Raw genomic sequence first — 12,770 nt, 5'->3', positions numbered from 1 at the left:
GCCTTATTATCTGCTCATATATGTACCATGACCCCATCCCTACTCAAAAGGTTCTGGGCTCACCAAGTGGTTTGAAAATGTTATACATAACACCAAATAAGAAAGTAATTTTTGGAAGAATGGCTAGAGGGAATTGTATAATCTATGGAAAAACACATTTAATCTGTCAAACAGGTTGTAGTATACAAAGTTTAAAGTGTTTTAATGTTTACTGTTGGGGAACATTGTAACAGAAACATCATGGAAAAACAGGTAATACATGTATCGGTTTTAGACATAGGATGGGGTTTGGAGTTGTAGAACATCTGTGGAGCTTTATGTACCTCTGACAATCAAATCAGCTGCTGCCGAGACACTGTCCATCACAGTATGTACCATGCACACAAATTTCCCAGTGTGTTTTAGCTGGATGTTACGTACCATGAGATCACCAGATGCTCCCTAGAGAGGACAAAAAAGAGTATTACAAGACATAGTTGAGTTAAAGGTTACTTTGAAAAATTTGTAAATTCTTCTTAAGCCTGCTGTGTGTATCAATATTTTTAAAACGAATTCAAAATCAACTACTAAATGGCAAATTATAGGAAAATAAGGCTACACTAGATTAAGTATGTAACTACACTAGCATTTAACTACACTAGGTTATTTAACTACACTAGCTTAAATATGTAACCAGAGAACGGAAATACTGCATCATGGCTTATGCTCCTTATTGGTATGGGTATGGGTATACCCAATATGGGTATGCTCCTTCATGGAAGCAGTGTCTGAAGCTCTGTATGAAAGCACCCCAAACTATTTGCTTAATGAGGTCATTAAGACATGTGGCAAGGTGACGCAGCATCTTGTTCCCTACTTAGGAAACCAGGTCATATGCATAGCCTGGTGTAGTTCCCTTTCGAGTGAACTGAACACTGCTTCGTATGCTTGATGCTATGCCAATACTGATCACAACACCAAACCCAATGTTGCCAAACACCAGGAGATGTGTGTCCTGCAGGGTTGTAAGGATGGAACAGGTGTCTACATAATCAACTGTCTCTCTATCTCTCACAGAACAACCTCCAAAATCCTAACTAATCTGGCTTTAAAACAGCATATTCCACAGAGATTGCCCTTCTGGCTTCCACTGAGAAACTACATGCTGCTTGATCAGCAAAGCTGACATCTTCTGGCAGCATTTGATACAGTCAACCACAAGACTCTCTTGTCCAGCCTCAGGAGTCTTGGAATTCATTGGAATGAGTTGCTTTTTATCTGAAAGCTCACTCATATCAGGTATCATGGAGGGGAGTGATATCTGCTCTATGCAGATTCTCAACTGGTGTCCTCTAGGGATAAATTCTTGGTCTGCTCATTTTCTCCCTTGATACCCACTCTCTTTGCAAACGTATATCCTCACATGGGTTTTCTTACCACTGCTATTATGATTACAGTCTCCTTAACTCCCTCAGATACCATGGCTTCTGCCATGACTGGCAGACATATCATCATGGATGACAGCTCATCTGTTGAAGCTATATCCCATCAAAATGGAACTACTGGTCATCCAAGGTAATTCCCCAGTTCACAACCTTGGGGTAAGCATGAATAATCAGCTGTTGCATGCTTATGCAGGTTGCTTCTCTAGAATATTCAATATACAATAAAAAGGATCTGGCTCTTTTTATTCACACAGGCTGCTTGGGAGCTTGTTCAGTCTCTTGTCATTTCAGGTCTAACTACTGTATGAAAACTATTCATCCTCTGGAAATGATCCAAATTGTAGCTGCACGACTTGTTTTCAACATGCTTAAGTTCAACCACACCACCCCACCGCTTTCCCTCCACTGGATTCCGGTAGCCTCACGCATCAGATTTAAAGCCAAAAATCGACCAGCACCCTCTAACCTAAAAGCTCTTATCACCCCTTGCACTGCACCTCTCATTCACTGATCTACTAGCACTGCTTAACTGGTCCTACAATCTCTTCGGGTAATGTATACATCATGACCCTTTTCTGTTCTGTCAACAATGTGGTGGAATGAACTTCCCCTATATGTGAGTCACTGGCTATCTTCAAACGATGGGTGAAGACCTACCTCTTCCTGAAAAATTTAAACTAGTGCTTATTTTCCTAGTTTTTTTTTTTTTCGTGTTTTTAAAAATGCATCCCCAAACAGAATTTTGGGCTCTTGGTAACCTAAGTCTGTAACCTAGTGAACCAGTGTGAACCATCGATAGACTTCAAAGTCTATCACTTCAAAGCTTGCTACTAGAGAGAGCACAAATGCCTAGAGGCAAAGTCATGCCAGTGCACCACATAGGCCTGCATAATAGCCTCCACTAACCAAAGCATCAGGTGCTGCTTGGAGACTGGATTGCCTTTCAAGCAGCTGCCAAAGCAGACTTTAAGGTAGGTGGACTCACGCCATATGCTTGAGAGCATGAAACCGGCATAGCAGGTACAGTCTCTCCTGCTCCTGCTTTTCATTGGGTTGAGGACAGAAGGCCCGCAAGATAGCCTTAACCACACCTGGAGCAACTCAAGATGGCAGGGGCTGTAAGTCCCCTATTCTGTTTAGAGATATCAAGGCTAAGTGTAGATCTGGGTCAGAAACCTCTGAGAGGCTCATTCCTTGGACTCAAGTGGGGCTTATAACAGCCCCTCCAGGACCACTGAGAGGTACCGGTGGATAGCTGTGGGCTACAGAAAGGCCTCTATCACCTGGAACTGCACAGAAATCGAAAGACCAGGAGGTGCTTTCCTATGGAGGCTCCCAAAATGTTGCTTAATACAGCAATGGCTGCCATTTAATAAGCATGTCTACAGGAATTCCAGCACTGTTCCAATGAAGCAATAGACTGGTCCTGTTGGTGCTGATTGCACCAGAGGTAATAATAGCCTCCGTTTATAGGATATAGTTTTCCCATAGAAGGAGCCCTACTATTCTATATGGTCTCCAACCTCGGCTTAGAGATCAGAGTCTCTTGATGTCTGGATGCCATATTTTCTGACTGGCATAATATATGCCAATCATCTATATGATTAAGTACATGTATTTGCTGGAGATGAAGAAAAGCCAGGGCAGTATCCATGCACTTAATGAAAGTACCTGGAGACAAGCTAGGCCGAAAGGGAGAATGTGATACTGGTGCGCTTTTCCTCTTAAATGGAATCTGAGAATTCTCTAAAGATGTTTATGTGAAAATATGTGTCCATCAGATTCATTGTCACAAACCAGTCTTCAGTTCTGATTTAAGTCACATTTAGTTTGGCCTGCCTGGCAGAGATGACTGATCTTAGGTCATGTCTTCCCTAACAAGCCTGGCCCTGAATGTGCTGACTGCCCACCCTATCCTTACGAGGGGGGCCTATTTAGTGATGCTAGCCTTCTTCTCTCTAGTATAAGAGAACTAGACTAGGGTCAAGGGTGTCTGGAGGAAGGCTCAGGCTTCCGGCTGTGTTCGTGCTCTAATTTCTGAAATGCCACCAACCCCTAGACTAGACAAATAAAACAGTCACTGACACCAAATCATACACAGAGTGCCTCCTGAAGACAAAGTAGCTGTAGTTATGTGATGTATATGCCCAATTATGGTGTTGCTGGCGTGCTCCACTCCACCATAAACCAACAGATTAGTATGCTTTCACAATAGTTTCAGACAACCCTTTCGTGAAGAAGTTTTCCTATAATGTCAAGCCATGACACGGCATCAAGGTGTCCTTGAAAGGGAACCCTGTATTACAACCCAATACAAAGCATGAAATAAGTGCATTTATTTTATGTTTTTAAATATATACTGAACAAAATTATACTGTAAACGCAACACTTTTCTTTTTGCCCCCCTTTTTCATGAACTGAACTCAAAGATCTGAGACTGTACATAAAAGGCCTTTTTCTCTCAAATATTGTTCACAAATCTGAATAAATCTGTGGTAGTGAGCACTTCTCCTTTGCCGAGGTAAGCCATCCACCTCACAGGTGTGGCATATCAAGATACTTATTAGAGAGCATGATTATTGCACAGGTGTGCCTTAGGCTGGCCACAATAAAAGGCCACTCTAAAATGTGCAGTTTAACTGTAGAAACTCCGAAAACCAGTCAGTATCTGGTGTGACCACTATTTGCCTCACGCAGTGCAACACATCTCCTTCACATAGAGTTTATCAGGTTGTTGAATATGGCTTGTTTCTGGATATTGGCAGGAACTGGAACACCCTGTTGAATACATCCAGAGCATCCCAAACATGCTCAATGGGTGACATGTCTGGTGAGTATGCTGGCCATGCAAGAAATGGGATGTTTTCAGCTTCCAGGAATTGTGTACAGATCCTTGCAACATGGGGCCGTGCATTATAATGCTACAACATGAGATGATTTTCATGGATGAATGGCACAACAATGGGCCTCAGGATCTTGTCACAGTATCTCTGTGCATTTAAAATGGCATCAATAAAATGCACCTGTGTTTGTTGTCCATAGCATAACCCCACCGCCACCATGGGCCACTTGATCCACATCGTTAATATCAGGAAACCGCTCACCCACATAATGCCATACACGCTGTCTGCCATGTACAGTGAAAATCGGGGATTCATCCATGAAGATAACACACCTCTCCAAAGTGCAAGATGCCATCAAATGTGAGCATTTGCCCACTCAAGTTGGTTACGACGACAAACTGCAGTCATGTCGAGACCCTGATGAGGAGGACAAGCATGTAGATGAGCTTCACTGAGACAGTTTCTGACAGTTTGGGCAGAAATTCTTTGGTTATGCAAACCGATTGTTGCAGTAGTTTCCGGGTGGCTGGTGTCAGACAATCTTCGAGGTCCTAGGCTGGTGTGATTACATGTGGTCTGTGGTTGTGAGGCCGGTTGGATGTACTACCAGATTCACTGAAACACTTTTGGAGATCGCTTATGGTAGAGAAATGAACATTAAATTCACAGGCACCGGCTTTGGTGGACATTCCTGCAGTCAGCATGCCAATTGCACGCTCCCTCAAAACATGTGAAAATCTGTAGCATAGTGCTGTGTGATAAAAACTGTACATTTTAGAGTGGCCTTTAATTGTGGCCAGCCTAAGGCACACCTGTGCAATAATCATGCTGTCTAATCAGCATCTTGATATGCCACACCTGTGAGGTGGATGGATTATCTCGGCAAAGGAGAAGTGCTCACTAACACAGACTTACAGTAGACCGATTTGTGAACAATATTTGAGAGAAAAAGGCCTTTTGTGTATATAGAAAAAGTCTTAGATCTTTGAGTTCAGCTCATGAAAAATGGGGCAAAAACAAAAGTGTTTTGTTTATAACTTTGTTCAGTGTATATGCACATATATTACATACATATTACATGAAGAAAGCGAATACATTAGCTTTCTTTTGAGATTAAAAATACACAGTCTCAAAGATACAAATAACACTTTTACGTTAGTAGCCTAGGATATGATTAAGCACTTCTTTGTTACTGGTTAAATAAAATAAGATTGTTTGATATGCATATTACATTTCATGACATGATTTTGTAATGTATTTCTTAGGCATTATTTTACATTTTGTGATGGATACTTGATATTTTAGTGACAACACAGACACTCAGACAAGAATCCCCATATAAAACCATACATCATACCACTATTTTTTACTGTAATGGTTATTTCTGTTCTTCAGTGAGTTTAAGAAACAAATGCCAGACAGCCATAGCAACAATATACTGTTAAATGCATTACAAAAAGCTAATCAAGATGTCTCAGTTTACTTGTTTTTCTGATGAGCAAGTCCACACTTTTTGATTATGAGCAGGAAATAAAATTGAAGGCCCTCTTGCATGGAAAGACTTTTTTTATGTCTAATGTGTGGATTAAATCCTGTAATCAGACATATTTGTGCTTTTCCACTCACTGAGCAGCCAGGTAGGGCTCTTGTTTTTTCACATCCCTTATCACTAGAAAAAACAGAGCTAAAAAAATGCATTGGGAGGTCTTGAGGTTTTAGCAGCCACAGCTGCACAACAGCCTTACTTTATTTTAAATAAGAAGCTTTCAAGAAAGAACCTGCATAGCATTTAAAAGCATTATGGTACTCAGACACTCAGAGAGTGTCGGATATCTATCTTTAGAGACGTACCCCTCCAATCATCTCAAAGTGTTCATGGCGGCTGAAATCGACAAGTTTCCCGTTGAAGAACCACTTGAAGATGTGGACCATGTTGGAGTCTCTGGACACCCTGCATGGCAGAACAATGCTCTCACCCACCGTGGCATCCATACTCAGTGGAGGAACTGTAATTTTGGTTGGTTCTGTTTGAAAAAAAATGTACTTTGACTTTTCCTTTTCCTCTGTTCTACTAGATTACTATAAACTATAATTAAACTTTTTTATTAGGTCTACAGTCTGAATGGGAAGTTATGTCACACCAATAATAAACTCAGCCAGTCATTAGTCTCAGGTCAGGTAAATGTTAACAAATGGTGAAACTTTTCTTTCTTTAAACATTGCTTCGATTCTTCAAACATTCTTCAAGTGATGACTGATTGGCCCGAATTTCTATATGAACTATGATGTGTAATTATGTGCATGTTTAGTAACAATAACTAACCAAAGCACGGGTTTGCACGGGAAGCACGGGTCTGCAAGTGGCTGTATCTAGATCACATCATGATCTCAGTTCTGGCAATATAATTAGGAAATAAGTATATAGATGTGTGTGTGTGTGTGTGTGTGTGTGTGTGTGTGTGTTGGAGGGGGAAGTTAATGTTAATGTTAGTTTTAAATTTAAGTTTATTAAAGCATTGTAGCATTAACTGGCTGTATAAATGTGTACATTTATATATGGCCAAACATTTGTAGACACCATGGCCTGCACAAACCCTGCTCAACCCCACTGAAATCTTTAGGACGAACTGGAACATCAACTACGTGCCAGACCTCATCATCCAACAGCAGTGCCTGATCTTGCTAATGCTCTGGTGGAATAAGACAGCCATATTGCAAATCTAATGAAAATACTTCCTAGCTAAGTTAGAATGGTGGTAGATAATTTAAATCATAAAAGGGGGACTAAATTTGGAATAGAATTTTCATAAAGCACATGAGTGTTATGGTCAGGTGTCTACAAAATTATTTTGTAGGTAGTGTATGTCAATGGAAAGTCCTCATGAGGATAGTAACATACATTTAGATACAAACATGTGTGTGCATGTGTGTGTTTGTGTGTTTATACAAACACCAACAACACTGGGCTGTACTGAAATGACAGTGGAAACTGGCATGTCTTTCCCAAGTTTCCAAATCATGCTGTGTCTAATTAATTCTGTTTAAACACTACACTCAGTGAGGATATTCTGAAATGTGTAGTTTATATCTAGGTCCTCCCCAGACTCAATCTCTCAGTCTGGACTTCTAGTTCTTATCCCCCAATGCCTGCATCAAACCATAAAACCTCTATCCCACATTCTCAATGGTTGTTATGATCACAAAGGACTGTACAAGTCACAATCAGTATACATCGTAACAAAATAAATATAAATAAATTTACATTTTTTTTCTCTAAAAACGTACAACCTTTGTAAGTATGATTCAGTAACTTTTTCAAATTTCTAATAATACAACAGGGGTGTTTCAAAAAGCTATTTACCCTAGATGTTGGCTGCACATTTGATTATATCATTGAGGAAGACTTCATGACTAGATTACCCGCCATTCCTCAATAAAATTACAGAATAGAATTTTGGTCTTCATATATGGCATCCTAGGACATATCTATAGACTGGTCATCAGGTACTGATCAACACGAGCAGCAGTAGTTTATTCACTAAACTTTAGTGTGAAGTATCCGCTGACATTGTCAGCTGTCATACATGGAGAAGGTGCTACTATTTATTTACCCATTATTAATATTGATATGATTTGTTTTCTGTATTCTCCAATATTTCTACTTTGCTTGTTGGAAAAATAAAAAATTGCATGTCTGTGTGTGTGTGTGTGTGTGTGTGTGTGTGTGCTGTTATCAGTCAACAAGGGGCAAATTGTTTACTAATATATAATATATGTAATATAAAGAATTTGACACTGCTGAATAAACAATTACAAAGCCCTTGTCACTCAAAAAGACGTTTTTTCTGTTTCCTGATAAAAGACAGAATAAGTTTGAAAGTGCAGCTGTGGTGTATCTGTACTGCTGTCAGTATTTCTTTGATTAACAGGTCTGAGACAGCTGCACATTTAACATGGGGCAGATGTTGTGAGAAGTAATGTTTTATTGGTACAATTTTTTACTTTAATAAGTCATCACGTGTTCATTTGCATTTCTTTTTTAAACTTTAAAAATAAGTTTATACAAACCAAAAAGAAATATAGAACATAAATTTATGCTTTTTAAAATTTAACCATACTATTTAGAAGCAGGAAACATTGAAAAGCATTCTGCTCTCATTCTTACAGATGGCAAAGGTTTTTCCTCATGCTACTGATTTGACCAATGTTTCACAACTGAGAAAAACATGGATGAGTTATAGCACTGTCAAAACTGGCAGTGACATAAAACAACTATATATTTCATTAACAATTTCACGCTTGGCTTAGTCATATTTTGCTGACACTTTTCTTAGACAAGTGTAAGACAAAGAGTAGTGGGTTATTTTGTGGAATTGTACCTTTGACCACCAGGCTTCCTGTGCTGCTAGCCACACCGAACAGGTTGCGTGCCACACATGTGTATCTACCTGCATCTGACTCACTCACATTGCCAATCCGCAGGGTGCCATCCTCTGAGATTTTCCTTCTGTTGAAGAAAAGTAACATGCATGAATCATGGTCCCCCTTTTATAAGCGCTTTAAAGAAAGTCATACTGAGACAGCTTCTGTGAAAAACAAAAAAAACATAAAACCCTAGTACTCATACATTAGTCATTCTGAAGCTCTTAATGTAATCTTAAAAAGGGCTTGTAGTGGGCTACAGCAGGTTAAACCCACAGATTTGAAATATTGTATGTTATAGGGATCAGCCTAAAACTTTGCTCATTTTGCACACATGCTTATGAAAACTGCTCTTATTCCAACCTCCAATACCATGTGATACTATGGGAAGGCACTAATGAACAGACTACATGAAATGACAGCCATCTGGATGTAGTACTGGCAATCTAAGCAAAACAAACTGTGCAGTAACTTCAAAAAACATTTTTAAACATAAAACTTAGCAAGAGGAGTTCATTGCCAACACTGCAGTTAACTCTTGTTAGTCAAGAAAACATGATTACAGACAATGCTAGTTAAGAAAAACTGCCTGTTTCCAGTGTATTTTTCTTGATTATTAGCCAAAATCTGTAACTGACAATGACTTTTATGACATAAAAGTACATAATTTACAGATAGAAACCTTTTTTGTGCGTATACAGACACATTCACCTCCCACGGCCATTATTTAAAGCAAAGAAAGATAAACAGAGCTGAGTAAAATGTTTCATGGCATACCTGATTGATTACTAGAGGCTAATTCACAATGGGCAGATCGCTGCCCTGGTTTTATTCTTCATGTCAATATTTTTGAATTGCATCTGTGAGTAAAGAGTAAACTTCATAGAAACCCACTGAAATCAAAAACCACACATTGCCAATGATTAGAAATTTATTTGAATAATTTGCAGACATGATTGTGTTGCAGTGTTTATGATGGTATATATACTTATTTTACACCAACATCAGGAAGCAAAATAAAAACAAATATATTGGTTGTTTATTTTCTCACTGTCCCATGAAATGTTAACATGACATGTTTTGTAACTACAGTTAGAAATAACTATATACAAAGTTATATTATTAATTAATAAAGCTCATTATCAAAAAAGTAAAGTGAGTTTCTGTTACCAGTCTTTTGTTTTTTGGGGAATTTTACATTCAGTCAATTATTTTAGTGCCCTCTTTGTGTCATTTTAGCAAAAAATGTTAATTAGCTATGCAATCTAGAAGAGGTTTCCTCATCTTGTTTTTATATTATACAAGTATACACGTATGAGTTTTATATCATATGAGTATACATGTGTAAGCTGCAAAATGAGGGACATACAGGAAATTTATGTAATGGGCAACAAACAGTAAACATTAGTTTACTTGACTTGGCTTGGCAGGGGATTATTGAATCTCTCAAACTCTCAAAAATTCAACAGCTTACAACTGACAATGGAATGCTGTAATTGCCAAAACAGTTTAAAATCAAAGAGCATAGTTCTTCATTCTGCAAGTAGGCCACTAGAAGACAGTTCAGATGTGTCAACTATGGACTGAATTTGGTATGAATCTTATGAGTATGTTATTAAATACCATATCAGTATCAGTCTTTGTGAGCAGTACATTGCAAGTAACAATTTGTGCCTTTGTAATTCTGCAATGAATTTGACATGAAAAAAAATAGCTATGAAGTTAGAGTGTACAATGTCAGATGTAATTCGAATACATTTGCATGCAAACATAATCAAAGTCTGAAAAACCTCATCATGTCACATCTCCTAGATTAACTGGGTTTATTAACAAGACTAATTGAACTGGTTGTTCAATTAAGACCAAGAATTCAGACAGAATAAATCACTGCTAGAAAAATTCAATATGTCCATTGATGTGCACACACACACACACACCCTCTGGTGCTGGAAGTCTTCCTTTAACAAGGCAAGGCTGCTGAAACCACATGGCTTCTTACGGTCACCCTCCATTTGCTGAAGGCAATCTAAGAACAATCTAACTTGGCTTAACATCGTTGAACGGGAAAAACCTTTATGTCTGTCCAGCCTTGTTTTCTTGGCGTGAGTGTGTACTTCCCAGAACAAGAGCTGTGCACTGCTATTTTTAGATAATCTGAGAGCTAGCTTATGGCTAAGCTCACTGATATGATATGCTAGCCAACAGCTAAATCCTGCATTAGTTTGTTTAACTGCTGCATCATCCAATTAAGGAAAAGTAAGAAAATTAGCACTAAGGCAAAACAAATGCATAGCAACGTAACTCATAAAAACAGTTCATGACAGGTTGGTTATCTAGTTGACAAAAGATGCAATGAAATTTATACCATTAGGAGAGAACAATAATTGTGAATGTTAAACAGGACATGCAGAGGTTGTTTATTTTGTTGAATCTACCAAGTTAAACAACAGAGATTACCATCATTAATACTGTGCTATAGTATGATTACAAACCATATAGATATATAGTATTTTAAATTTAAAGTTAATCTTTTTTTAAATTAATTTTAAACGTTATCCTTATTTTTTCTTCTTATTATTATATATTTATTTCTTTTTCTCTCTCTTCTGTTTCCATACTTCTGTAAAGCTGCTTTGAGACAACGAGAATTGTTAAAAATGCTATACAAATAAACTGAATTGAATTGAATTGAGGGGGCACGGTGGGTTAGTGGTTAGCGCGTTCACCTCACACGTTCAGGGTTGGGGGTTTGATTCCCGCCTCTGCCGTGTGTGTGTGGAGTTTGCATGTTCTCCCCGTGCATCCGGGGTTTCCTCCGGGTACTCCGGTTTCCTCCCCTGGTCCAAAGACATGCATGGTAGGTTGATTGACATCTCTGGAAAATTGTCCGTAGTGTGTGATTGCGCACTCCGTCCAGGGTGTATCCTGCCTTGATGCCCGATGATGCCTGAGATAGGCACAGGCTCCCCGTGACCCGAGGTGGTTCGGATAAGCGGTAGAAAATGAATGAATGAATGAATGAATTGAATTGAAATTGAATGGAAATATATTAACCCACGTTCACACAATTCACAATGCAATATTTTGTGTCAGACTACACATTTAGTTCCCGGTACCATTTAATTACTAACTTTATATGATCTAAAGCTACCTTTGCTGTAAACAAGTACCTTTTTCTGCTACAAAATTCACTGCTTTAATTTACTCTTCTGTTGAATATACCCAAATGCTAATGTTCAACAGTGACATCAAATAATTTTTGGAAAATACAATTAGAACAGAAAATGAAAAAAAAATGTGTTGAACTGAAAATATGTTGAAATTTTTTGCAACAAGATGAACAAAGAGCTTTGAGATAGAAAGCTTTTAATATGCACTTTACATGTACATATTAGGTGACTAACATGCAGCTTGATCCGTGTGTACTTGGAATAGGTTACTGCAAATTTATACTTAAGTTACAAACTTTACTTTGCTTTTACATTGCTTAATTATTTCAATTGCACGTGATTTTAGTGAAAAATATGTGAAACGCAAGTAAGAAATCAAGAAAAAATAAATTAAACATGAACTCAGTTGAAAGGAAACGTTATTGTGTGTCTGTGGCACCTGAAGAGCTGTAGTGACTAAGCTGAATTTCCAGAGGATTCAGTGCATGCCACACTGATGTGCTCTTTAACTATTTCCTCGTCATTTTGATGTTTAACTTAAGGTTAATATTTATGATTGATATAGACTGATTAGATATGACCTATGGAAATATACAAACTCTACTAAATCAGCGATACATGAGGGTCATTGGTCTATGTAATGTATTGTCCATAATGAGATGAAAATATTGAAGTGTTAGACAATCTTGATTCAGACTTAAATTGTAAACCAAGACTATTTGAATTTTTAAATTAATTAATTATATTTATAATGATAAATTAGTGGAAATTGAGAAAGCAGACAGAAAGTTCTGTAGTAAATGAAACCTTGATAATTAAAAAAAAAACACTTATCATGTCACTACTTTGAAGTATAATGTCAGATTAACAATTCTTCTGAAAAGGGTAAATAGAAGGTGTATAGAGGCCAG

General features: G+C 38.1%; 1 protein-coding gene across 1 annotated transcript in view; it reads right to left on the bottom strand.

Annotated features, from left to right (window-relative positions):
- Positions 1–12,770, bottom strand: part of LOC132844775 (contactin-4) — a 105,496-nt gene that overhangs the window by 35,847 nt on the left and 56,879 nt on the right. Inside the window, exons 12-14 of the mRNA XM_060868585.1 lie at positions 8,647–8,774; positions 6,119–6,291; positions 324–441 (exon numbers count right to left, since the gene is read on the bottom strand). Of these exons, the coding sequence (XP_060724568.1) occupies positions 324–441; positions 6,119–6,291; positions 8,647–8,774 (419 nt within the window). The remainder of the gene's footprint in view (positions 1–323; positions 442–6,118; positions 6,292–8,646; positions 8,775–12,770) is intronic.

This window comes from Tachysurus vachellii, chromosome 4 (assembly GCF_030014155.1).
Source record: "Tachysurus vachellii isolate PV-2020 chromosome 4, HZAU_Pvac_v1, whole genome shotgun sequence".
NCBI lineage: Eukaryota > Metazoa > Chordata > Actinopteri > Siluriformes > Bagridae > Tachysurus > Tachysurus vachellii.
This window is presented reverse-complemented; position numbering and strand designations above follow the sequence as displayed.